This window comes from Pholis gunnellus, assembly GCF_910591455.1.
Source record: "Pholis gunnellus genome assembly, chromosome: 3".
NCBI classification, from domain to species: Eukaryota; Metazoa; Chordata; class Actinopteri; order Perciformes; family Pholidae; genus Pholis; species Pholis gunnellus.
Window position 1 is genome coordinate 24678243 of NC_136529.1, and position 27620 is coordinate 24705862.

General features: G+C 41.4%; 2 protein-coding genes across 2 annotated transcripts in view; both read right to left on the reverse strand.

The window, feature by feature from the left end:
- Positions 1–231: 231 nt before the first annotated feature.
- On the reverse strand, positions 232–17231 carry unm_sa1614 (un-named sa1614; the record flags this gene model as incomplete). Its single annotated transcript, XM_079157065.1, has 28 exons — positions 232–306; positions 585–710; positions 1108–1262; positions 2122–2165; positions 3689–3752; positions 3856–4023; positions 4457–4730; positions 5273–5380; positions 5471–5538; positions 5785–5900; positions 5987–6072; positions 6582–6768; positions 6865–6956; positions 7929–8062; positions 8554–8726; positions 8832–8880; positions 9328–9415; positions 9529–9598; positions 9719–9816; positions 9948–10028; positions 10551–10626; positions 10751–10836; positions 11433–11562; positions 12053–12102; positions 12269–12343; positions 13168–13313; positions 13412–13484; positions 17106–17231. The coding sequence occupies 28 exons, from the start codon at positions 17229–17231 to the stop codon at positions 232–234; spliced, it is 3018 nt and encodes a 1005-aa protein (XP_079013191.1).
- Positions 17232–19262: 2031 nt separating this feature from the next.
- fer1l4 (fer-1 like family member 4) overlaps positions 19263–27620 on the reverse strand; it is a 30737-nt gene continuing 22379 nt past the window's right edge. Inside the window, exons 39-49 of the mRNA XM_079186438.1 lie at positions 27401–27528; positions 27137–27307; positions 26215–26369; positions 25726–25907; positions 24498–24583; positions 24076–24174; positions 23560–23677; positions 22638–22761; positions 21844–22145; positions 21358–21458; positions 19263–20021 (exon numbers count right to left, since the gene is read on the reverse strand). Coding sequence (XP_079042564.1) covers positions 19841–20021; positions 21358–21458; positions 21844–22145; positions 22638–22761; positions 23560–23677; positions 24076–24174; positions 24498–24583; positions 25726–25907; positions 26215–26369; positions 27137–27307; positions 27401–27528 — 1647 coding nt within the window. The 3' untranslated portion in view covers positions 19263–19840. The remainder of the gene's footprint in view (positions 20022–21357; positions 21459–21843; positions 22146–22637; positions 22762–23559; positions 23678–24075; positions 24175–24497; positions 24584–25725; positions 25908–26214; positions 26370–27136; positions 27308–27400; positions 27529–27620) is intronic.

Sequence of the window (27620 nt, forward strand, 5' to 3'; positions counted from 1 at the left end):
TTCTGTGAACTCACAGGATCCTGGAGCTGGTCAGGACCAGATCAGTCCAGTCCTGGGACAAGAACCTGAAAGTCTGACCTGGGGTTCAGCTGCAGCTGCTCAGTACTGATCTGGTTTGGTTCTCCTGCAGCTCCAGGTTCTGGTTCTCCATTCTAACTGATGTGGTCTGGATCTGTACTGGTCCAGGGTCTGCACCGCTCCTGGTCCGGTCCGGTGCAGACCAGGTTCATGTCAGTCTGAGAGGAGCTGGACGAAGGAACACGGAAACAAACCTCTCTGGTGTGGTTCATCCTCGATGTAACCGTGCTGCACACACACACACACACACACACACACATTTATATTTTTACTGAACATTTAGAGAAACTTGAACTTAGACTTCATAACAGATTCTGATTTAGTTATTATTTTGTCTCATTTTTATGGTGTATTTTGTATTTTTATACATTTTTCTTCAAAGCCTTCTGATGCTTCAGCGCAGTCGTCATCTTTGTTGTGTACAGTTACATGTTCTTGTCAGAAAAAAGCACCGTCACCTGACAATTGCATTTGCACCAATCAGAGAGAAGGATGGTGATACGTACCCACCAATCGCTGTCCTCCTTTCCCAGGACCACCAGCACCTGTCCCTCAGAGAAACTCAGCTCATCGTGGTGGTCGGCCTGGCAGTCGTACAGCGCCTCGACCCGGCGGCTTGTCGCACCCCGAGGCTGATGGACGTGAGCAAATAGTTTGCGTACTTTTACATCACGTAAATAAACTTAAACACAACATACGGTGCAAGAGGAGGCAGAAAACATTTGAAGCCTCCACCTAAATAATGCGGAAATGTTACAATGTTACAGAGAACACAAGAATGAAATAGAAAGTAATATGATTACATAATAGTGATGGCAAACTATTAAAACAGATATGTGTATATATATATCTAGATATATATAGATATATATATACATATACATATAATAACAACAAAATAATTATAATACTAAACTTATATAGAAAACAGTAAATGTATCCACAAGTATATATACAGCGCATATAAATATAAAAAATAATACATTTTGAAAAGAAAACGCTGAAAAATGTCCTCCTACTAGATCTCACCAATGATCTGCGAGGAAGCGGCTGGGGGGCGGGGCGTCGGCTGTCATTCTCAAAGCTCTGAGAGCGCTGATTGGTGGGAGACCCGTTGGGCGGGGCTTTTCCAACAGGTTGCAGGAAGTGGGAGGAGCAACCGTCACTGTCTGCTCTCCGAAAACCTCAAAGAGACAGAATGTAAATATATTGTGTATGTATTTCAATGTTATTTAAAGTATTTAATATACAGACTTAGCTAGATTTAGATTCTAGCTGTTTGGGACCAGGCTATTTGAGTTTGCTACAGTGTAACACCTCCGGTCTGTCTTTCTCCACATGTTCTTTAATGTACTGTAGCGAGCAACAGCGAGTAAGCTGTACCCAGCATGCCGTTCGGCGGTGTAACAGTTAAAACACAGTGTGAACATAATAGTAATATAAATGTCCCGTAGATCTCAAGCAATGTATATTTGCTTGAAAGAAAAGAGAGAAAAAATTAAATATGATAAGAATATTGTAGGAATGCAAAGAAATGTGCAGAATAAACATCTGGAAATGTAACTTGCACTTTTATAATAAAGTAGGACAACCGACAGTTATTTCCATTATCAATTCTTCTGCAATAAACTTGATTATATTAATTCATTATTTAGTCTATAATATGCCAGATTGGGGAAACTGTGATGATCATCTAAAGTCAAAGGTGACATATTAAAAATGTATACAAGATATAAAACTGTTAAATATAAATATTAAACGAGTGTTCATCAAATAGTTGGCAATTTATTTTCTACAAATTTTCGCGTAATCGTTGCAGCTCTTAAATAAAGTCTAAAAAACACAGCAAACTAAATACAAACAACAAACTCATCTGTTTTAAGTATTAAACTAGAATTTACAGTCTAACTTTATCGGCCCTCAGCTATTCCTCTCCCTTAGTTTAAAGCTCCAGGGCCGACGCAGTGAGCTCATCATCACATGATAGATTCATCAGACTCCAGACCGATAAAACAGACGTGTACATTTCTGGATAAGAAGTACCTCTTTCTGCTCGTTCATTCAGCGAGCTGAGAGGAGAAGATGGACTGGAGAGACAAACAGAGAGACAGACAGAGAGACAAGAAGAAGAGAGGAAGACAAGTTTAATATCTCAATGTGAATGAGCTGTAGTTCATCATCCGTCCACCGGAGGTCAGTAGAGGCTCAGCTGAAGAAGTTTCAGCTTCAACACCGACTGATGAGAATAAACTCCTGACTTTAAACCTTTAAGGCAGAATCAGTAAAACAATGTATATATTATTGTATTATATGTATTATTAAATATCACTTATGACCCTCTAGAAGTTTGTGTCGTGTCTGTATCTCTGCCTGTATTTTCTTACATTGACGCTCTCTGAAGTTTCCACTGAGTGAAAGACTAATGTGTGTTTTTATGGCTCAAACTTTCCATCAAATGGAAATATTTAAATCTGATTCAGCATTTTTCGACACATTTCATCAGAATTCAAGCAGCCATATTTCTGAATCTTTGGACACTTTGGCATCTCACGAGAATTTAAGATGAAAGTTCAGAGAGTTTGAACGAAGTTTGGACAAATAAAGATTTGGATTATAAAGATGAAGCCACCAGAGTGGGTTATAAAAGATTAAAGGAACTATTTAAAATATTGTCTCCGCAAAAACAATATATACAAGTAAACAAAATTAAGCCACATTTTGTGACCCAAAAAAAAGGAGCTGCTCCCAACTTTATTCCCTGATGTACCTGAAGCGCCCCTTCATAAACACCTGTGTTAATACACAGACACCATTAAACACTGATAGTGTTTCTTCTATTGAAGGTTTCTGATTGATCTGTTATTGCACAGACCTGTTGTGATGTCCATAACTTGATATTTGAACAGTGTGAGTTGTGTTTTATGAGTGGACTAAAGGCTAAGAAGTACATTTTAGTTTTAAGTGGTAATCTCAATGATTTGTATTTAAATAAATATGTGTTGAGTCACCGTCTATCCCTGAAGGAGGTAACACAATGGTGATAGAGCCTATGGCCCACTAGTGAAGTATTGCAATATTTATATATATTATTTATATATTTGCAGTTTTATGAACTGTGTGTCTGTGGCGACATTACAGGAAAAGAAATGCCGTATTACAGTTTTTCTCCATTGTATACACGTAAAAATGTTCAACGACGCAAACAATGAAAGCTCATGATTCAACAGAAAGACTGTAAACTCGAACCAATTCAATTGTTTTCACTAAAATAGAAAATATGAATCAACCAGGACTGAAGTGGTAAGGACTGCCACTGTTAGATGTCAGTCCTGGTTGATTTAGAATTTCTATTTGAGTGAAAACAATTGATTTGTTTCGAGTGTAGAGCCTTTAATGTTGACACATGAGCTTCAATTGTGTGAATATGTATTGTGTGTATGGAGCATTAAGCTGTTAGTAATACTTCAAATATATAAATACTGCAATACTTTCATCAGTGGGCTCAATCACCAATGTTACCTCCTTAACAGACTTAACAGACATCTATTTAAATGAAAATCTTTGAGATTGACAGATTTAAAATCAGTGTGATTGTGTCTCAGATACTCACACACACATCTTAAAGGAGGAGTCGGGGCCGCTGTAGATCCTGGGACTGGTTGGCAACCCGTAATCTACCCACACACACACACACGCACACACACACACACATATGCTTAGTTAATAACACAGCAGCACTTTGACGAATTAATTGCAGTGTGTCCTCTCAGATGTTACCGTGCTTGCTGGACTCGGAGCAGCTCCTCTTGTGTCGGGCGGCGATGGGAGGGGGAGGCGTTGACTTTCTGTTTCCTATCAGGGGGAAGAAGACCTCCCCCTCTTCCTCCTCTTCATCCCCAAAACCTTCCCCCCCAGCGGGAGGCGGAGGGGGAGGAACGTTGGGAGCTGGAGGACGAAAAGACAGTAGAGATGGAGGACTGGGTTTTGTCTTCAGAACCTGGTCCTTATCATTGTGGTCTTTATTTATTTAAGAGAGTTATGAGAATAACAGGACTTTTTAGTTATAATGCTGTAAAAATGTACATTATACTGACTTTAACACATTAAACATTATAGTACGGGCTAACCCAACCTTCCTCTAATGTCTTTTAACCAGGTCTTTACTAGCGACTGATATTTTTTTATTATTTTATTATTTATTTCTACCATAATGTGAACACCATCTTTTATTTTTTCAGGTCTAACAGTATCTTACGTAATATCAGCACAAACACCAAAGTGTGAAGGAGAAGAAGAAAGGTGTGTTGTTTTTGTAGTCAGGCAGCAAACATTGGACAACGGAAACCTTCCAGATATAATAAATAAAGTCTGAGCTCACCTTTGACCCTGGGGGGCAGCGGAGGCGCGGGTGAGGACGGAGGAGGAGGAGGAGGGCTGGTGGCGCAGCCAACGGGCCGGCTGTGGAGCTCCATAGCCATGGCGAGCCTCCTCCCGACGCTGAGCAGACCTCCTCCGCCTCCTCCGGCTACTCCAGCGGAGGAAGGGGCGACGGAGGAGGCGGACTGACTGAAGCTGAAGGCACGGGAGGTGAAGGAGAAGGAGGAGGTGAAGGAGGAGGACGAGATGGAGCGCTCCTTCTTCACCGGACCGTTCTGAAACAGAAGAATAAAACTATTGTTAAATTATTATTGTTGCAGTAAAAGGTTTAAACCTCAATGTGAGCGGATGGACTGAACTATATTTTGGTAATCAGAGTACTTTATTGATCCCCGGGGTATAAAAGTATAAAGAAATATAGGAGAAAAATGAAATAAAGGATTTTGTAAAATATGAATAAAGGACTAATTAAATGTAAAACATATAAAACAATCAAGGCTTACACAAATGCCAAAATAAAATATGTCCTCAACTATAAAATAAAAATTGCATATTTATAAAAATACAATAACTGCAGTACTCATCTTAAAAAACATTATTGCCATGATGAAAATAAATGTTTAATAAATATTTAATAAAAGTATTTTTTTGTTTCGATTGTGAGATCTGAGACTCATCATAATAGTAATAATAATAACTATTAACCATTCGACTGCAGAGACAACACAGGATGTAATAATCAACAAATATACTCTTTTAGATCTAATAATAAAGAATAGAGCCGTTAAACCGGCAGGCCGTCAGTTGACATTGTTACCTTGTCGTCGAAGTCATCGTCACTGTCGTAGAGATCGTCGTGACGAAGCCTCCACTCGTACTCCACGTGGACATGATGGTCAAACTGGTTGGACTGGGCTTTCTGCAGCTGCTCAAACACAACGCAGTCACAGTTTTAAGTGTATCGCTGACATCGACAGTCACACGAGGAGGCGAGTGATCAGAGCGAGGAACTCACCAGCGCCTCACACTGGCCGTGCTTCAACCTGCGGCTCATGTCCAGAGCGGTCTCTCCCAACTCGTTCTCTGTTCACACACAAACGGTTAAAATATTACTGAGACGTCAAAACCATCAGCAGGAGAAGTTAGTGCGTGTTTCAACATTTGTGAGTGAAGATATAAGACTAAACATGTCTTCACAAAGGTGTCCCCACTTTCTAAATTGTTTATGGGTCCTCACATGTACCATGTACAATCGTATGTGTGTGTGTTTGTGTGAGTGTGTGTAAGTGTGTATGTGTGAGTGTGTGTGTGTATGTGTGTGTGTATTACTCATGTGTGTGTTGGCCCTGGCTCTCAGCAGCAGTCTCACACAGTCGCTCTTGTTGTGCAGGCAGCTGTAGTGCAGCGCCGTGTTTCCTGCTGATGTCTGCGCGTCCACGTCGGAGCTGAGGACAAAAACAAAAACACACGCAGGTGAACACGCAGGTGAAGACACCAACACACACTGAGGTGACATCACTCATAAACCGACCAGTTCTGAGCTAAGAAGTCCAGGATGTGCAGCGACGTCCTGTCAGCCAATAGGACGGCTAGATGGAGCGCCGTCTCCCCTCTCTCCTGTTGGCATAGAAACAAACAAAAGGTGTGTGTACCTGTGTGTACCATTATGTGTGTACCTGTATGTGTGTGAACCTGTGTGTGTGTCCCTGTATCTGTGTGTACCTGTATGTGTTTACCTGTGTAAGCGTGTACCTGTATGTGTGTGTGTGTGTGTGTGTGTGTGTGTGTGTGAACCTGTGTGTGTGAACCTGTGTGGATCGGCACCTGTATATGTGTGTGTACCTGTGTGTACATGCATGTGTGTTTACCTGTGTAAGTATGTACCTGTATGTGTGTACATGTGTGTGTCTATCAGTGTATACCTGTATGGGGGTACATGTGTGTGTATATGTATGTGTACCTGTATGTGTGAACCTGTGTGTATGTATCAGTGTGTACCAGTATGTGTGTTTACTTGTGTATGTGTGTAAACCTGCATGTACCTGTCTGTGTACAAGTGTGTATGTGTGTGTGAACCTGTGTGTATGTGTGTGAACCTGTGTGTGTGTGCCTGCATCAGTGTGTACCTGTATGTGTGTGTGCAGCGGCTGGCTCAGCTCCATCCTCTGAGCGTACAGTTGGATCAGACTGTAGATGTCGCAGCTCTTTGTCGCCTCCTGCAGGCTGAGTCGCAGCGCTGCAGAAGAGCTGTGGCTCCGCCTCACAAAATAAACATCCTGGTACTTGGACAGGATGAAGTCTTTACGCTCCCCCCTGCAAACACACACAACACATATACAGTATCAACTTTATTAAAAGAAACTATTCTTTACTAGAATAACAAAATCTGTGCGTGTGTGTGTGTCTTACATGTGGCTGTGTTGAGAGGGCTTCAGTGATGGACTCAGCAGGTTCGCCTCCAGTATTTCATTAAAACCAGAGTTACCAACATTTCTGGCCAACTGGGAGACAAAGAAGACAGGATTTTCTCTCTACCTGCTCGCTCGTACAAACAGCACAGACAATAACGTTAGAGCCTTTCAGGAAAGTATATGTAAGATCTGAATTTAACCTCAAAATTCAGAACTGAAAAGTCAGAACTGACTGAAGAAGAGGGAAACTGCTAAAGTAAATCCATCAGAGGGAAATCTAACTTCCTACAACTCCAAATCGTTCTGATTTACATGTTTTGTCTTGTTAGCTGACAAGCTAATCCAACAACAATCCATCCTGTCAACTGGGTTTAGTTAACTGGAGCCGGGATCCCATTCAGTTTCACCATAGACCATTTCAGGTGACTCATAGTTTGGATGGACATGAACCATCAGTACGATGAAGATGATCAACTGTGTTAGAAAAGATCTGGTTCTTTGACAAAGACCTTAGACTGTATATAAGAAGTGGATTTAGTCTTGTGGACGACCTGTCAATCACAATGTAGCCCCGCCCTAAAGCAGACCCTGCTTTATGGTCTGTTTGACTCTAAATGGACCATCATTTACTAAATGAACATCATGCTGTATTGAAGAAGACTTGAAACTAGAGATTGAGACCATAAACTCATGTTTACAATGTTTAATGAGGTAATAAATCAAGAGTCATTTTCTCATAGACTTCTATACAACCAGAGTCGCCGCCCCCTGGTGGACAGTAGAGAGAATGCACGTTTAAGGCACTTCGGCATTGGCTTCACTTTACAGAGCCAGAGGTTGCTGCCTGATAAAGAGTCAAAGTTGTGACCGTGGACATTAAATGTAAGTTGAGATATAAACTATAACTGCTTCAGTAAGAAACATCCAATCACAGAGCTTTACATTTAGTTGTGTGTGTGTCAGCTGGTAGAAGCTAAACATGATGGTGTTTTCTGTCCTAACCCAACTAAACCCAGCTGACTGCAGGATGGATTAGCTTGTTAGCTAACGGGCTGGACCTACCAGCAGGTCTGAGGTCCCCAGAATGTCCAGACTCAGAGACTGGATCCTGGAGACGTGGACCCCCATCTCCCTGTGGATCCCTGAACACTCGATACAGGTCAGGATGCCCAGGTTGGTCGAGAGCCATCCAGGATCTACAGAGAGAGAGAGAGAGAGAGAGAGAGAGAGAGAATTCAGGTTTATTATTGTATCCATTAGATGAGTTTCACTGACAGACAAAAAATAAAATCAGCGCTGCAACTAACAATTAGCTTCCATTAACAAATAATCATTTGGTTTATAAAATGTGAAAAATGTCCATCAGAGTTTCCCAGAGCCCAGAGTTCAGACTGCTTTTTTGTGTGACCAACAGTCCGAAACCTTAATGTATATTTGGATTCACTAGGTTTAGTTACATAGAAGAAGAACAGAAGTTTTACCAAAAGAGTTTTGTTTTAAAAATAACAAATGATTAATAAATTACCCAAACTGTTGCAGATTTGTTTTCTGACCGTTGACTAGTAAATAAATCGCAAAATCAATCAAACTTTACATCTGATGTTTTGTATGACGACCCGCTCTGCCTCCTAACCCGCCGCCGCCGCCGCCGCCACACCAAATGAAGATGTATTAATTGATTGATCACCCGGAGCTCCGCAGTCACAGCAGCTGCTGTTTCCTGGCAACCGTCTGATGTCATCAGTAATGGCCCGGGTCAGATCCTCCACGCTGCTCTCACACCCTCCTCCCCCTCTCCTCCCCCCGTCCAGGGCCACGCTGAGAGCCTCCTGCTTACTGTTACTGAGCACCGAGATCCATCTGAACACACAGACAAACACACATCTTAGCACGTGAATACAGGACGACACCAGTTATCAGACTTCGTCAACAGCTCGTCAGAACAAAGTTTTATTTTTGACTCACGCCACACACTCAGCTTCATCCTCTGCCAGGAAGTGGTAGGTCCGATTGTCTGGAGGACAAAGTGTTTGTTATATCAATCAATTATAGAGCGCTGCACAATCGTAACTCGTCTCCCATAACAATCATGGAGTGAACAAACGTGTCGCGTTTCATCTCTTACATACAAACACAATTATGTGTTTAATGAACATATTTACATCACAAGCTAATATCATAGAATCATATGTCTCAAATGTTATTTGGCAATATTATATTTATACGATTTTGATAATATGTTAAATTTACATTATGATTATATTAATCATGCAGAAAGTAAATGTATATATAGATCAATATTTCAGATGTAAAGCACGGCATCTGTGTATGTGTTGTCGTTTTCTCACTTAAGTTTAATTATTTTCTATCTCTATTTATGTGTAAAATATGTGAGTCTGTGTGTGTGTGTGCGTGTGTGCGTGTGTGTGTGTGTGCGTGTGCGTGTGTGTGTGTATCTTACGAGAGATGAGGTCGAAGCATTTCTTGTCCTCCACACTGGGTTTAACCTGACAGGTGAGCAGGTTGAGTCTGGTAGGAGGTTTATTAGGCTGAGAGAGAGTATAAAGAGTATAAAGATTATAAATGATTATAACTTTAATGTTAGAGGTCAGAGGTTACAGCTAATACACACACACACACACACACACACAGGTGAACTCACAGTGGCGTGTGCGATCGTCAGGTAACAGTTGTGAACTGAACATTTCCTCTTCTGCCACATTTTCCTCAAACTGAAACACAGACAGAGACACGGGTTTAGTACTACAACTACTACTACTACACTACTAATACTACTACTACTAATATAGATGGTCGGTGTTCAGTGTGTACATTAGTGTGTTTTTTATTACCCATCACTCTTCTTGTAGAGGAATCCTGTTCTTTCCGTCCCGTACTGTTTGTCTCCCAGCAGCTGATGCATACTGTACATCTGCTTAGGCAATGAGTCCTACACACACACACACACACACACACACACACACACACACACACACACACACACACACACACACACACACATTAATTACCAGTAATAACAGTATTATAATGTCAGCTGGTGTCAGTGTTTGTGTCTCTGACCTGCTCTGTGTTGACGACCGGCCTCAGCTGATCTCTGAGAGTCACGAGCTGCTTCTTCTCCTCCTCCTGACGCTGCTTCACCTGCAGACAAACAGCAGCAGATCTTTAGATTAAATGTGCTTTTATTTTGAAATAAAGGTAACCTAAGTGCTGGACGCCTCCAAGTAGTAAACCACAATGTACAAATACTCTGTTACAAGTAAAAGTCCTGCATGCAACAAGTTACTTAAGTATAAGTACTTAAGTATTGGAATCAGAGTATATTTTAAGTACCAAAAGTAAAAGTACTCATTATGCAGAGTTACTAATTTCACAACGATATTTATTATATTGTTGAATTATAGTTATTGATGCACTAATGAGAACATTACTTACTATATTATTTACTTTATTATACTGCTGGATAGCTTGTGTATTTCACCAAGGGATCAATAAAGTTAAACTTTATGGATTATTATACATAATAATTTATTTGTTCTTACATTGTGTATTATTTGGAGCCAACATCTTCACCCACGTCATCAAAATCACAACACCAACTCGCCCCCCAGAGGCTGCGGTGTGAATTACACACACAATGTTAAAGTGTACTTGATGTCGTACCGTGTTCAGAACTCCATTCAGCTCCTCCATGTACTGCTTCAACCTCTGAGTTGTGGACACACACTCCAGCAGGAAACTACACACACACACACACACACACACACACACACACACACAGAGATACAGTAAATACAATCATGTCAGTTTACTGCATGCAGGCGTATGTGTGTGTGTGTGCGTGTGTGTGTGTGCGTTCTCACTTGTTGTGGCTGTGGTAGTGTTTGATGAGGTTCTGCAGAAGGTCGACTCCTCTCTTCGTCTTTATCTCGTTGACTTTAATCAGATACTGAGAGACAGAGAGAGGAGTGTAGTCATCGAACAGAGAGAGAGAGAGGGAGGAGGTGCAGAAAGAAGAGGGAGAGAGAAGAGGAAGAGGAGGAGAAGGAAGAAGAAAATTAGGTAGGGAAAAGAGGAAGAAGAAGAAGACGAGGAGGAGGAAGGGGAAGATGAAGGTGCATAAGAGGAGATGAAGAAGAAGAGAAGAAGGAGCAGTGGTCAGATGAAAAGACAAAGTAGATGACAAGGAGGAGGAGGAGAAGAAGAGAAAGGAGGAGGGGGAAGAGGAGGGAGAAGATAACGAGGAGGAGGGGGAAGACAAAGATGGATGAGAGGACAGGAAGAAGAAGAGGAGAAGGAGCAGTGGTCAGAGGACGAAGGGGTGGAAGAGGAGGGAGAAGTAGAAGAAGTAGAAAAAGAGTTGAAGGAAGAAAAGAAGGACTGAGAAGAAGAGGAAGAGGAAGAAGAAGAAGACAAGGACGACGAAGGGGAGAAGGGGGAAGATGAAGTAGAGAGAAAGAAGGAGGAGTAGAAGGAGGAGGAAAAAGATGAGGAGGTAAAGGCTAAGAGGCAGGAGGGGTCAAAGATGGAGGCGGAGTCACTGACCTCGCACATGCTCAGTTGGAAGGAGCGCCTCTCCTTCTCCAGCTCCTCTGCAATCTCTCCTCCGCTGACCTCATTCCTCACCATCCCATACTGACGAGCCAACTCCCTCTTCTCCTTCTCCACCTGCTTACTGCACACACACACACACACACACACACACAATGTTTTATTGTCTTTTCGAAAGAAGAAGTTCACAATTTAAATGAATACTAAACTTCTTTTTTTATATTATATTATATTACAAATAGTTGTTTATCCCGATGAAGCCATGCTTCACGTTTAAACAATCCTGCACCTTATTAAAAACATTCCGTCTCATTGTCCTGTGTGTTGACGCTCCCAGTCCGTTGATGGGTGACTTTGTTTTACTACTTTCACCACTTTCACTTTTATCGTCACATTCTCTTGTTTTAACTACACAGAACTCCAGCAGACATATTCAGGTTCCTCAAAAACACAGAAGAGAACTTATCCTGGTTTTCTGAAACCATAAAGACGATATTTACACGCACAAACACATAACCAGGATCCTCCGAATATAGACAATAACAGAAGTACTGTTGTGCAAGTAAACGCTCTCAGAGAGCTTGAGATAATTCAGTGTGATCGTCATCACTCACAATCGGCTCTCGTAGTCCCTCCACGCTTTGTCAAAAGGCTTCTTCAGATCCTACAAAGAGAAACAGTCATTTCAGGGGACAGACAGCGCCATCCTCAGGCTACCAGGAAAGAATATCATGATAATAATAATATGTGGTAAAAGGTTTTATCTGTCCATCTAAAGTGTATATGCATCGTCCAGGGGACATGAAAGTAAGTAAAGATAAGGTCCTCACCCCCTTCACCTCCCGCAGGTCTCCTTTAACCACAGAGTCCAGGAAGAAGTTGATGTTGTGGAGCATGCTCTTTAACTGCACACACACATAAAAAAAATACAATTATACAAAACTTCAAATGTCTACAAACATTAAAAGGGAAATATAACAATGGATAACACCCAGCATGTTGTTAATTCAGCAGTAACGGGGGAAGTGGACACAAACAGCCAGATAGGTTTAAATAGACGTTTTCCCAATGGAGTGTTGAATGGACAAGGTAAAAACTAATTAAGGGGTTCTTAATTTGAGAGTTTTTTAATGAAGTTAGAGTGAACCGGTTCAGACCCAATTGTTTTTAATTAGACGTTGGAATGGACCAGAGCCAACGTGCCTTTAAGAGGGTTTTTTGCCCCAATACAGTTTGGTATTGACCAGTAAGTAAAACCATGTTTTTGAATTGGATTGTTTCTCAGTGCAGTTTGTTCGGACACAGTTTGTGTGTATTTTAATCAGAGGTTTTTCCGATAGAGTTCGGAATGAGCCGATTCAAATTATGTACAGGTTTTCAATTAGAGGCTTTCCTAATGGAGTTTGGAATTGAGTAGTTAACAATGAATAGAGTTTAGTTCCAGTTCTTCAGAGGGACGTTTTAAATACAACTGTAGCAGTTTTTATCAATGGAGCTTTGAATGGAGCATCTGTAGAATCAGAGGTTTTAAATGGAGTTTGGAAGAAACCGGTTAGGACTCAGTTTGTCATCACAGGTTTAAAGGTTTAAATTAGTGGGTTTTCCAGTGGATCAGTTGAGGTAATGTCGTCGTGGTTTCAGACTAAACTGGAGGGCGTGGCTGATATCCGATGCAGGTGTTGTGACCTCTGACCTCTCTGACGTCACGCTGCTGTCACCGCTGACTTACTAGGTTCTTCATGGGCGAGAGGAGCTCTTTGGAAAAGTCGGCCAGTCGGCAGAAGGCGGAGCCGACCTCCGTCTCCCCGTTTGAGTGACAGTTGACCGACATCTTCTCCATCGAATTAATGTACTGCTCCAGGTGAGACATGTGGTCTGAGAGAGAGATATGGTGTTAGTGCAGGAAGTAGTGTGTGTGTGTGTGTGTGTGTGTGTGTGTGTGTGTGTGTGTGTGTGTGTGTGTGTGTGTGTACCTTGTCCTGACGTGTATTTGGCTTTAGCAGCTTTCTTCATCTTCTGCAACACCAACCGGTCGCTGTCCAAAACCTGAACACACACACACACACACACACATGCATATTTTATATTTTGTACATTCAAGTGATGTTTTAAACATCAGTGTGTAAATCTGCTGAATATGCGTGTAGAAGCACTAATTCACCTGCTGACTCAACACACACACACACACGCAGAGGACGAGCTTTGTTCTCTGACAACAGGCCGCTACATTCCTGTGTGTGTCAGTTCACACCCAAAATCTCTGTCTTTATTGTTTCTGGGTGAATCAGACCACGAAGGCCTTTTTCACAGCAGACATTCTCACTCTTAGTCATTGAGTGAAAAAGCACAGCGGTTATTAATAACTGCTAATTAAGTTCTACCAGGACAGCGTGACAGTGAGGCAGCATGCACAACACAAGGACGCTGAAACTGAAGCAGCTAAATGCAATTCAGACATCGTGAATATTTATTATATACACCTGTGATTCACCTGCTGTGACATGTCAAAAACACTTTTTAAAGGAGTTGCGCATCAATGTGATGAAGTACTTTATTTTAGGTGTTTAATTAATTTATGTGATTTCTTGACGACCCCACAGGTACATTAGTGGAATAGCAGATTAACTAAATCCTAAATTAGATTAGAATTAAAAACGTATTTTCATTTTTTTTAACAGTTTGACAGATAATATAGATTTAAGTCAATTGATATTAAATTGTACGAAATAATGGTTTAATGTCACGATCCGATCTTAAGAGTCTAATGTGACAAAACGCAGTGTGAGACTGTATATTTGTGTTACTACCTAATTAATTTATGTGTCCCTATGTAGAGGTAGTGTTTGGTTTGTCCTTTCTGGGCTACTGTAGAAACATGGCAGCCGTCTCTGTGAAGACCCGCTCCGTACGTAGATATAAACGGCTCATTCTAAGGACACGAAAACACATTTAAAACACAATTTAAAAACATATTTAACAATAATATATCCGATTTCTGCCAATAGATTCCCCTAAATGTTTAATGCACTGCAGAGCTATTCAACTGTCAAGCATTGGACTGATTTGAATAATAATCTAATTAATAATTTAGGGGTTATATATACATTCTATGGTATTATCTAGGGAAATAGAATGAGATTGGTAATTTTTGTGTATGTGTCCAATCTGTTCTGTGAAATGCAGCTAAATTAAATCATTGTTACCTCTCCCCATGCTGTATCTTTATCTCTTTATCTTGTGGACACATCAATGAAACCATTCGATTTAGCTGAATTTCATATAGTTCTCAGCTTGGAAACGTCTAAAGAGAAAAGCTTTACAGAGAAGTACAACAACGTTTCCGCTGGTAACAAACCGTATCTCTCACAGTCTAACCACATTTCCTCATAATAACTAACTGTATATCAACAAAGTCAGACATAAAACGGGACTTGTATCCATAAATCCTTTGTCCCGGTGCATGCTGGGAAGCTTTCCTGTACACCTGCTCCTGGATTGTAACGCTAACTTTACCTCATCCTGGAGGCGTTTCTGTAAAAGAGCCTTTAGGTGCACAAGCAGGTGGATGAAGAACAGCAGAGATTTATTGCTGTTCTCTGCGTAAAGCACTTTGTAGAACTTGTTCTGCGCACGTTGTGATAAATGAGGACTTTGGGATCAGAACAAATGCTCATCAGGGAGCTGGAACCACAGATCCACTCAGTCCAGTTCGCTGTATCATCATCATGTAACACAATCAGGGTAACGCAGACAAAGTTTTCTCATAAAAAAGTTCTAATGTCCAATTTTCTATAGCTTCCTGTGAATGCAGCATCTGTGTGCAGGTTGCAGATTAACTCACAAACCTCATTAATATTCATCTCTCTGGCTCCTCCTCATTACCATTACATAACAATAGCAATGAATACTAACGTGGTTTAATCTGTTGGCGAGGTAACATATGCCGTCGCTGTTGAGGGTAATGGGGAGGGGGGGGAGGGGCCGAGGGGGGGAGGAGTTAGAGTCTCTGTTTTTCAGGACAGTCGAAGATCTGAAGTCTTCGGGTCAATGACTCCACTGACCAACAATTTGTGTGCATGTATGTATGTATGTGTGTGTGTGTGTGTGTTGGGGGGGGGTTTGCTGCCCGCTGGTCTTAAGTGGCCCCCCCACACAGTCCAACACAGAGAAACAGACATCTCACAGCAGCAGATTTTTCTCAGCTATTAGTCGATTAATTGGTTTGCAGATGGACAGAAAATAATTCAACTAGTTTAATAATTGATTGTTTCTTGGACTTCAACGTCAGTGTCGACTCTGGCGAGGCCGGATTAACACGAGAGGAGACCCCCTGAGGCAAAGAAGAGCCATGAAGCGTGTCAGAGTATAATCACTTCTTACTGGAGGAACATTCTCAGTGACTCTAACTTGGTGCGACTTTAAGGCCTCTGACGAAAAGCATTTTATTAACCTTCTTAATTTAGGAAATAACTTTCTATCTCTGGTGATATTTAAAAGAGCTCCAGCGTTCATTGATGACAATGATGTTATTAAAAGATATATTGTTCTACTCTGTGCAAGATGCAAAAAGAAGATCTTGATCTTCGCAAACAAACAAAATCCTTACAACGAACAATTCAAGCAGTACGAACCAAACTATAAAAGTTTGGTTCGTACCAAACACATACAGCTTTCAGACAATGCTTCCTCAAGGTCCTCCATCAAAATGATGATTTATTATTTATTGCGGCTATTATTATATTTGATTCCCTAACACAGGGACATGTTCAAGTCCTGAGTCCTGCATGTGGTGTAGTTTAGATTAAACACTTAATCTAAACAAAACCGTAAAAAACCTTCATCATGCCTTTGTTGTATATTTCAAGTACAAGGAACATAAATACTGCCCATCCCTGATTGTAACTGTAATTATTACCGCTCTAGGGTGGATGACAGCTATTTTGGATTTCCTGGAGTTCAGGTTTTTTACCTTAAAATGAATCATTTCAAAGAGGACACCTTTAGGGAGTTAAGAGTTTATGTTCCCTTATATATATTTTTTTCTGGAACTGTTCTGTAATCTGTGACAGATTAATGGGAAATGTACTTCTTTGTTACGGAAAAAAACTAGTTTGTTTATAATTGTTTGGTTGTGTCTTTATTGGGAAATGTTGGATTTTATAAAATTTCCAGAAGATGCAAAAGATATTTGTTGAAGAAATAATATTTTTGTGAATAATAAACTGTGATTTCCAATCACAGATATAATTTCAATACGGATACATACATATGTCCCTCACAAGTGTTAGTCAACTTTTGACTGCAACTTTAAGTTCTCACATATTTTCAGTTTCAACTTGTTGCATCTTTTGCAGATATGTCCATAAAAAAAATAAATTCTTGAAACAATAATGCAGATTTGTAGAATATAAACTACATTTCTAGAAGACAGGCTTGATAATCAACCGGATTTTAGTCAATAAAAAACGGTATCCTACATAGTGCACACAGAGGGGAAGTTAATTGGGGACCCAGCAGCTATTATTTTCTCCAGGGCCGCTGAGCAGTTCAGACCGGCCCTGAATAACAAACACAGCTGGTCTCAGTCATCAGACAGAACATCTGTTAGTACCGCCACTACTACTAACTAGTAACTAGTACTAACTACCTTAACCTGTCAGTACTGACCTCCTCCAGCAGGTAGACGGTGTTCCTGCAGCTGATCATCTTGGAGGTGAAGGAGGAGGTGGTGGGGGAGCTCCAGTCCTCCTGAACCTCCTGCAAGAAGTCGGACACCGACACGCACTCCGGCATGGTGCTCCTCAACCCGGGACACAACGGGACACACCGGGACAGGACCGGGACAGTCTTAACAGAGGTCCTGAAAGATCAATTCCACACAAAAGACCGAGGACACCAGGCGAGGATCTATGATGATGAATAATAAAATAATGTTAATTCAATAATCCACTATTCAAAGGTGAAATAATCCCATCAGCGCTGTATTCACATTCCCGTGAAGAGAGATGATCATTAACAGGCTGATAACAAAAAAAAACGGTAATTAAAGACCTGATCCGGTGATTCTTCCGTCAGTGTGACTTCACCGTGAACCGCAGCATCAGCCGCTTCTTGCTCCGAACAAAAGATGGTAAAAAAATCCAGCAGGAAATAAACCCGAACCGCGCCGGTTCTGCAGAAACCCAGGAATATTAAGACGGTCCGGGGTCATTAGCGTGTTAAAAACCACCGAGTCTCTCCCCGGTAGAGCCGCTTCATTCAGAGAGACACCCACAAACCCGCCCGGGTTTCTCCGTGCGTGAACCGGCTGACAAAGAACGGAGCAGCTGAGCGGAGAACCGGAACCTCCGGACACCGGGACCGGGTTCAGATGAGGGATTCAAACCGGTCTCTGCTCTCCGCACCAGAAACAGCTTCAAGCCTTTTCATCATCAGCTGATTTTTTTTTTTCCTGCTTTTTCCTTCTTTATTCAAACCGCATGGAGAGGCGCGTTCACGGTGCGCGGCGGTGGCGGCGACGGTGCTCTCTGCCGCGGGAGCGCGCCCTGCTGACCGTAATCCCCGTTACACCGGTGTCTATTTAGTTCATGTCATACCTGCTGACAGTGAGTGAAAACAGGGTTCTACTGTAAATGTTCTAAACCACCTTCAAATGTGACTTATTTTACAAAAAGAATGAAAGAAAAGATAAACACAAAAATAGGAAAGAAATCTCTATTTAGGGTTTTATGAAGAGACTCTTTAAAGAATAAAATCTCTGATATACTTTCCACAACGAAGGTCGCATGGAACTTAATTGATGAAGAACCGTGAAGGGGGAAACGTTGGGAACCTTTATACTCTCTAACCGACATTCACAAAGCTCCTCAAAGTTCTTACATTTTCTCCGCCCATCAGCGTTCGCGTTGTTAGAAAATGTTAGATGTGCCTGAACAGGCGAAAATAAATAAGAATAAAGTTGAATTACTTTAGTTACCTGATAAAAAGCTCAGTCAACTAATTAGAATTAATCACAAACCCACAAAGGTGAACCTCGTGGTGGTGCTCGAGGAAAAGGTTCGGAGGATCACCACGGTCAGTGTGGTTCATCCTCTGGGGACCAGGCATGTCAGTACAAAATGTCTCAGCAGTCAATCCAGCAGTTGTTGAGATATTTTATATTTTAGTTTAGACCGGTGTGGTGTAAAAAAACTTGTGTTACAAATTTGTGGCACAAACTGAACCTCGTTCTGGTCTTCTGACATCACTTCCCTTCTGGTCTCCGAGGCGACGAGCCAAAGTGTGTCTCAACATGATCCGACATCATCAGAGTCTCACAGGAAACAATCAGAGCGAGCGTCTGTAAACACTTTGTTTCCTGTTGCGCAGCCTGAAGACGAGGATGAAGGCTGACTTTTATTTCACTCCCCTCATCTTTATGAATCCAACTGTGGAGACTCATTATTTTAATTTAAGCATCTCAACAGGAGGAAACCGTTTTCTGAAGAAAGAGTCACTTCCTGTGGTCGTTTATATATTTCTTGGCTCAGGATGCTGATTGGTGTCCTGGAGTCCACAGACTCATATCTGATTATCTACTTAACAAGTTACCATGAGAGTTGCCATGGCAAATACTGCTCTCCAGAGGATTATCCCTCTAGATTTTGATGACCACATGACTTTTCCTCTAGCGCCACCCTCAGGACAAACGTTACACTTTTAGAACAGCTAAATCATCAGGATGTTTGTTCATTGTCTGTAATGAGCACTACGTATATAAAGTGGTACAAATGAGTAACATCAGCTACAGATCTGAGTGAGTGCAAAATAAATACAAAATATGAATGTACTTATTTATTTTATTTACCTTCAAAATATAAAATGTGCAACTACAACTATATTTAATCAACAAAATTAGACTTTTATACAACAGAGTTATGTTTATGTTTAGGAAAGGTGCTGATTTATCCACTAAGATATAAAATTTACATAATAATAAATATGTGATTTAAATCTGCAGTCATATCCTGTAATTTCTTCTTGTGACGGAATAAAACAAAAAATCCCTGATTTTTGCTCCCATGACCCAGGATGTGTTTTTATAAACGAGGATGCTGGGTAATGTAGTGCAGAGAATCATTCATTGCAACAACTAACCTGATTCTCATGTATTACTGCTTGACAGATCATGTATGCTACTTCCCACTGGTTTCCTGAACCAATTTTTGTTCTCCAAATGTCTTAAAATACACATGTTTAGATGAATTAAAGGCAACTGAAAGCATTTTTTTGTAAGCGCAGTTTTTAAGAGTTTTACTGATCAGCCTTCGTAGTAAATATGACTTCAGCCGTTAAGTGGATCAGTTCAGGATCAGGAACCTGAGACAGCCTGTGACATCCAGGAGGAGGTGATGAAGATTTCTTCACCCTTTGACGATGAGGGCGGTGATCTGCTGTGGCAGCGTGTAGACGATGAGGCCGAGGAAGAGCGCGAGGATGGCGAGGATGACCAGAGCGATGATGAACTTCTTGAACTTCTTCCAGATGAGGAAGATGAAGGTCTTCATCGGGTTGACGAACCAGTTGAAGCTGGTGGAGGGACGACTAGAGGGAGGACAGGAGACGGTTTACAGCTGTTAGCACCTGGACTGAGTCGACCGTCGGCTAAAGGTCGGATCACACCGGCATTTTAAAAAAGCAGACATTTCGATGCTAAATCAGTTCATTTCAATGGAATCACTGTCAATCAGTGGATTCACTCTCGGAGCTGAAGTACATCTGTGGATTTTGCTCTGTTCAGACAGTCGGAGAATCCAAAATGGAGGAAGCAGAAACTTCAAAGATGTGTGTCACCAAACTGTTTTATGTAACCTCCTTTGTCATTCAGTACAAACTGAACAGAGACGTGATTTACAGAGTCGTTGGTAAACACGCAAGGTACATTTACTCAAGTATTGTACAATTGTACTTTCCGTAAGTTTTTCCTTCATTTCAGCAACATAATATAATATAATATAGTTTTCCCTCCTTTATATTTATTTGAATACTTCCATGAAAAGGGGAATTATTTTTAAATGCATTACTTTTATTTGTAGCAGCGTATTTCTGCTGCATTTACCAGAGACAGTTCAGAAAGGAGACGGCCCACTGAGAGTCAGTTTCCTGTTTCTGTGTCACGTGGGTTTAACCACGGCCACGCCCCTTTAGGAGACTAACGGCAGGTCCTGAGTCTACTAACTCCAATGGGAGAAGTGAACGTGAACACAGATTATTATTACCGAGTCTTTCACTCTACTGTATAGTCACCAAAGAAAATATTTGACTCACTTTGACACTAAAACAGCATTTTTTCAGACAAACAAATCAGAATATGAATAGAATCTGCTTTCATCCATCCACACGACGTTCGCCACATGAAAACGTCATGAGCCTGAGGAGGCACTTAGGAGATAGGAAGTGTTTACCATTTCAGACCATTGGCAGAGCTTGTAATGTGGCATCTGTGTTATAGAGCATCTTTGCCTTTACTTAAGTAAAAAATCGGAGCACTTCTTCCTCCACTGCAAACACGTCTTTTGTGTCTGCTCGCTAGCTCAGAGACCTTTTCTTCCCCCTCTTCAGTATCTCTTTATTGACTGAAAAGATGTAAAATCCTGAGAATAAAACACCAGAAGGGAGTAAACAGCAGAGAAAGAAGAAGCTTGGAGAGCTTGCGTGTTCCCAGCTCGTTAGCGTGATAGCCGTTAGCTAACCAGCTACAGTATTTCATCAACTAGTGCAGCAGTCACTACGTCACCAAGAACCACATACTTAACAAAGACGCTTTCCCTCTTTTTGGTGTGAAAAAAATGCAAGATCCCATCCTTTAACAGTGTGTGTGTGTGTGTGTGTGTGTGTGTGTGTGTGTGTGTGTGTGCGTGTGTGTGTGTGCGTGTCATACTTTGGTTTGTCCAGAGGCTCTGGCTCCTTGCGTGCCCGACCCACAGGGTTGCCCTCCGCCTGCTCTAATGTCACCAGCTGCAGCTCCGCCTCCACCTTCCCCTTCACACACACACACACACACACACACACACACACACACACACACACACACACACACACACACACACACACACACACACACACACACACACACACACACACACACACACACACACACACAAACAAACAGGGGATTAAATTAGAATAAATATTTAACATGAGTGCTGTAATAGAAGCCTTTCAACAATGACCAGCACGAACAAATAGAACAACCCTCACCTGAACTCTTAATGTCTCACATGTTGAGTTCAGTAAAATGTACATTTCTAAAGCATTAAGGTCAAGAGTCATTTTATACTTATTTCACTGGGACTTTAAAAGCTAATTTATAGTTGCTGTGTCTTGGTTTTGTCGGCGTTATTAGTATATTGTATATTTTTTGTACCATTAGCAGGAAAGTGTTGCCGCTGCTGTCAGTGTACTCAATGTCCTCCTTTTTCATGTCACTCCTCTTGTCCTTTGGCTTCTTCTTCTTCTTTCCCTTCTTCTTGGCCTCCTGCTCCTCCTTCTCCTCCCTCTCGAAATCCTCTGCCGTCTTCAGGCGGGTCAGCGGCCACCAGCCCTTCATCTTCTTGGCGCGGAAGATGGATAATCGAGGGCTGGCCCGCTCCTTCGCCATCTGAATCGTGCATTTACTGGGTGACTTTGCCGCTCGCACCATGTCATTGAGACGTAGCTCTATGGAGCCTGAGGAGGAAGAGGACATTAGTGTCAACATTTGCTCTGTAATGTAGAGAGGATACACTGGTGAAGCTGTTGTGTCCCATAATGCACCATGAATCTTGAATAAAAATGCGACATGAAACATAACTCAGGTCCATATTAAGGCCAGTCTGAAATGTTCAATTTAAAGACTCAGTTCCCCCAAAGTACATACAAATGTTTTGATTTAATTTGTCCATGTTTGGAGATATGGAGGTCTAAGATTTCTGGAGTGAAGTGCTCTTTGAGCTGCTTTTTACGGTCGACCTGAGAGCTCAACGCACTATCAATTAAAGGAGCAATGTGTAGGATTTAAATAGACACAACAGAAGCAAATTAAGAAAATAACATCTTAGGAAGTGTTTACATTACCAGCTAATAGAAACAAGGGCAGATAAGAAAATATGTATAGACCTCATTATAAGTCTGTTTCAGTGAAGGTAAATATGTGAAATATTTGAAAATGTATAGTCTCACCCAGGAAATCGTTGGCAGCGATGCGGTCGTAGTCCCAGACCTGCAGCGTCAGCACAGCCGGCTGTCGAAACTCTGACTCCTCCAGAGAGAAAAAGGACTCCTTCTTCTTAAACACCACCTCTTTCTACGGGACGAGAGGAGCAGATTTACGCTCACTAACAACCAGACGGACTGTTAGCGTCCCCTCGTGTTCATTACAGCCAAATTATGAACACTTATCTATTCTAAAAGTGTAGAGTTTTGTCCTGAGGAAAGATCCTGCGGTCATTAAAATCTAAAAGGCTCATCCTCTGGAGAGCAGGGGTGTGATCAGGAAAGGCGACTCTTGCGGTTGCAAAAAGAAGTCAGATTGTATAGAAGTCTATGAGAAAATGACTCAACTTCTCTCTTGATTTATTAACATTATAACATGAGTTTATCGTCTCAATCTCTAGTTTCAAGTCTGCTTCAATACAGCATGATGTTCATTTAGTAAATGATGGTCCATTTAGAGTCAAATAGATCATAAAGCAGAGTATGCTTTAGGGCGGGGCTTACTGTGATTGACAGGTCACTATCACAGCGTTGTCCGGTCTGTGCGTGCTCCGTGTTTTTGTCTTACACCTTTAACCCTTTCACTGTTTGTTCTCAGTAGTAAAAGTTAACTGTAACATTTTGGTCACCTAAGAATGTTTAATTCAGCGTTTGGTTGCAATTAGCTCTAACCTCTCGTTTCACTTCTGGTTGCAAAATTCCAAGATGGCGGCTTCAAAATGGCAGACCACAAACCAATGGGTTACGTCGCGGTGACTACAGCCACTTCTTATATACAAATCGTATTGATAATGTTCCTGCTGTGGGACTAATAAAGCTTAATCTTACATTATCTTATACATTATCTTATACAGTCTTTGGGTGTCACCAGGTGTGTATGTGAGAGTACCTCAGTGGGAAGGTAGTCGAAGCGGAACACATATCTCCAGTTGAAGTTTCCTTCTCCGGTCAGAGAGTTGAAGTGGACGTCAGTCTCCTGTTTTTCTCCTTCCAGTCCCTTTATCCATCTGCAGAGATCAGAGCAGAATAAAACACACAGAATGGAGCTGCTAACGTTAGCCTGAAGTTATATCATCCAACACTGTGGGGAACTACTGCACAGTCGCCATTGACAGGGCATTTTATAACGCAACCTCACAAAATATACAGTAGTGTGAAATGCTCCATGGCTGTTAAAGTAATGTTTGGTTATTACAGTAGATAGTAAGCTCAAGAGTGATGTTATCTTCTCAGATTCTTTTATTTTGATCGTTCTTAGAGTCTTCAAGGGAAAAAGTCACAGATAATTAAACATAATTTGGTGTAAAAAGTTTAGTTTCTTCTTCTCTTCTGTTTTGTTCCATGTTAATAATTGTACAACCCTTCTGATTAACCTCGTGTGTGTTTGTGTGCTTGTGAATCTAACCCTTTCATGTAGATGTCAGAGCTCGGGTCTCCGGTGAACGGGTTGACATCGTCCAGAAACACGTCGTCCGTGTTCCAGACGATCACTCGCAGCTCGTACCTGTCGTCATGAAAACAACAACAACATTTACATCTGTTTTATGTCTACGGGTTACTTATTGTAACTCCTTCTCTATTCTACTATACTCAAAAGATTAGTTTCCACTCTATTGCACTCTATTCTATTGGACTCTACTGCACTCAAAAGATTCTATTCTACTCTACTGTACCATATATAGATTTTATTCGACTATACTATGCTTGATAGATTCTAATCGACTCAACAGCACTATATTAAATTAGCCTCTACTGTACTCGATAGATTCTATTTCACTCTACTGTACTATATAGATTCTATTGGATTACTGTTGGTGTGTGACCTACTGTTCAGGTAGGCGGGGCTTGATGTCAACAGGAGGCGGAGCCGGGGTATCAGTTGGAAACATGTCAACCCACATATGAAGGTAACCCTGGAACACACACACATTGCTGATGACGTGTAGTAATACAAGTAGAAGTACAACAACAGCAACATAACTATTTATTTTTCCTTCTTTTTCATGCAGACTACCATCCATTTGACATTTATTTATCTATTACATGAATATAATATAATGCAAAGGACAGTTTCATTATTAACTTAATTTCTATTGACTGTTTCAAACGCTTTTTATGTAACAGTAACCTACTGTACAACCCTGTGTCAAATACACTATAATACAGTCCAGTACTGTATATAAAACCCAGCTTACTGTAGTTCAAAGTGTAATTACGCTATAGACTAAAACAGTATTGAGCTTATTACAAATACAGTAACGTCAGTAGTGCAAATAAGCCACTTGGAGGTGGATTCAATGCATTTTTGAACAGGCCTGAAAATAAACGGTGGGCTATAGTAAATGCCGAACTGGTAGAAAAGTTTGAAAACAGAGGTAATCATGAAATACAGTATCATGGGAGTAAAGCAAAAACTAAAATAGAACTAGAAAGGAGCACTCAGAAGAGTGCAGATCTCCGCAAGGTGTGTCTGCAACGTTTCAACGTTGCTGTAAAGCGTCGTAAAACACAAAAAACAAGCAGCGACGTATGCAGGCAATCGGCTCGAAGTTGTGGTATTAGACATGTCATACAATCTTGCCAAAAACTAAATTAAACTCACTAAGCTGTCTGTCCTCATAGTGGTACTGCAGTGTGTGTACTGGTAGTTGCATAAGTGGTTAGACACCACAAAAAACAATAAAAGTGAGCAAACTACCAACCGTTGATGTACGCAACCAACGGGCTTTAAAGCGTCGTAAAACAAACTTATTCAAACTCAAAAACAAACGCCGATGTATGCAAACAACCAGCTCGAAGTCATCGTATAATACACTTCATCAATTTTGCCAAAACCAAAATCAAACTCCAAGTTTAAATTGGCAACTTAGCAGCGACTGAGTTGCGGCGAGGTGCTTGTGCTTTGCTTTGTCCCCATGTGTCATGTATGAAAAGACCCAAAATAAACACTGTATGCGGTGTACTTGATTACTAAAAGCAAATTATTTAAACAGCATTTGCAAGTAAATTATTCTGTCCCGAGCTTTTTGATTCACTAAAAGCGGTTTCACCGTACCTGTGGCAGTCCAGGTTTGTCCTGGTTCAACAGGGACCGGATCTCCACGTGCTCTGGGACCAGAGGAAGAGCTCCAATGATGAACTCGTTCATCTCCCCCCAGCGCCGCAGCACGCTCAGGGCTGAGTGCTCCTCCATCTCTACCTCCTCCTCGGAAGACCGCTGGTTCTTCTTTAACAGACCTGACAACAACAACAACACTCTGGTATAATACAATACTGTTACTGCTGCTGATGCAACTGAAGGTTGCAGAGTATGACGGAAGCCCTAGTAGTACTAGTAGTACTGTGTCAGTAGTAGAAGTAGCCACAATAGAGCCTAGTGGTAGCAATACTAGTAGTGGTTCATGATCCACAGACGGACAATGATGGACTTCCACTTATTTTCATATATAAGGACACCTCATAATACACGTATAATCTCCTACCTATGACTAGTCTAGTTCTGCCTGTCTGTCTGTCTGTCTGTCTGTCTGTCTGTGTTAGCTACCTTCAGGTACTGCGTCTGGTGGGATCTTGAAGATTTTGTTGAGTACTTTGACCTCAGACAGTCTGTACTCTGGAGACGGGATGCCGTTAGTCTTGCAGAGCTCAGCCAAAATGGCCGACGGATTCTTCGCATCGCGCCATTCATTGTAGCCCTCACTGTAGAGAGACAGTCAAGTAGAGGGACACACAAATAGACATTTAAAGAAACAGGTACTCTAAATCTACTGACAAAGTATATAACACATACAGTAGTTCCTGTATTAATATTTCATAATTATACTATTGATGTGTCATAGTGGTACTAATCTTTTGGTTTTGGTACTAAATAGTCGTAGTTCTGGTACAAACATTTCTTTGTTTTCGTAAAACTTGTTCTAACATGAAGTAATGTTGGTTCTCACGTGCTATAGATCTGGTACTAACGTGCCACATATTGTATTTTTGATACGATTGTGTTGTAGGACTAGTACTATTTCGTTTTTCTAGTTTTGGTACTAATATGTCATCCTACTGGTACCCTGATGGTGTCACATTTTGTAAACTAATGTCTCATAATTCCAGTACCAACATGTTGTCATAGCGTTTCACAATCCTGCTTCAGGACGTTGAGGTGCTGTTTGTATTGTTTATAAGTTCTAGTTCTCACATGTTTTAGTTCTGGTACTAGAGTCACAGTTTTGGTAGTAACATATGTTATGTTATGTGGCAGAGGTAGTACTAATGTGTTGTAGTTTTAGTAACAATATGTCCTACTTTGTCTTGGTTCTATTTTCACATCTCGTAAAACACACACCGTGTCTCATTTTTTAATCATGTCATCGTTCTGGTGCTGATGTGTGACGCTGTTGGTAGGAACGTGTTCTAGTGACTTGTTCTAACATGTTGTAGTTGTGAGACTTCAGTGTTGTAGTTGTGATACTAACGTGTCGTAGTAGAGAGCCAGACCGCAGGAGGCTCTGTGGCGGCTGTAGAATCGGTTCTCCAGGTCGACCCGCGTCTCGCCGATGACGTCGTCAGCCCCAATAAGATCGTGGTCCATCACCGTGACAACCAACTCTGTCTCCAGCGGGAAAGACACCGTGAATTCAAACACTCTGAAAGACAGTGTGAGACACGCAGACAGTTGGACAGACAGACAGACAGACGGAGAGTGTTGAACAGGTACAGGTAGACAGACGGGTACTGACTCTCCGAACGTGGGGTTGAGCTGTTTGGGGATGTATCGATCGACGGTGTCCAGACTCTGCTGTCCAGCTCGGACCACCAGATACGGGTCGGATTTACCGTTCGGGTCTGTGGGAGCCAGAGTGGTGGCCTGCAGGACACGAACAGAGACAGTAGAAGACACAGTAGAACTCACAGTAGTATACAAACACTGTAACAACTTTGTTTATACCCAGTTAACCC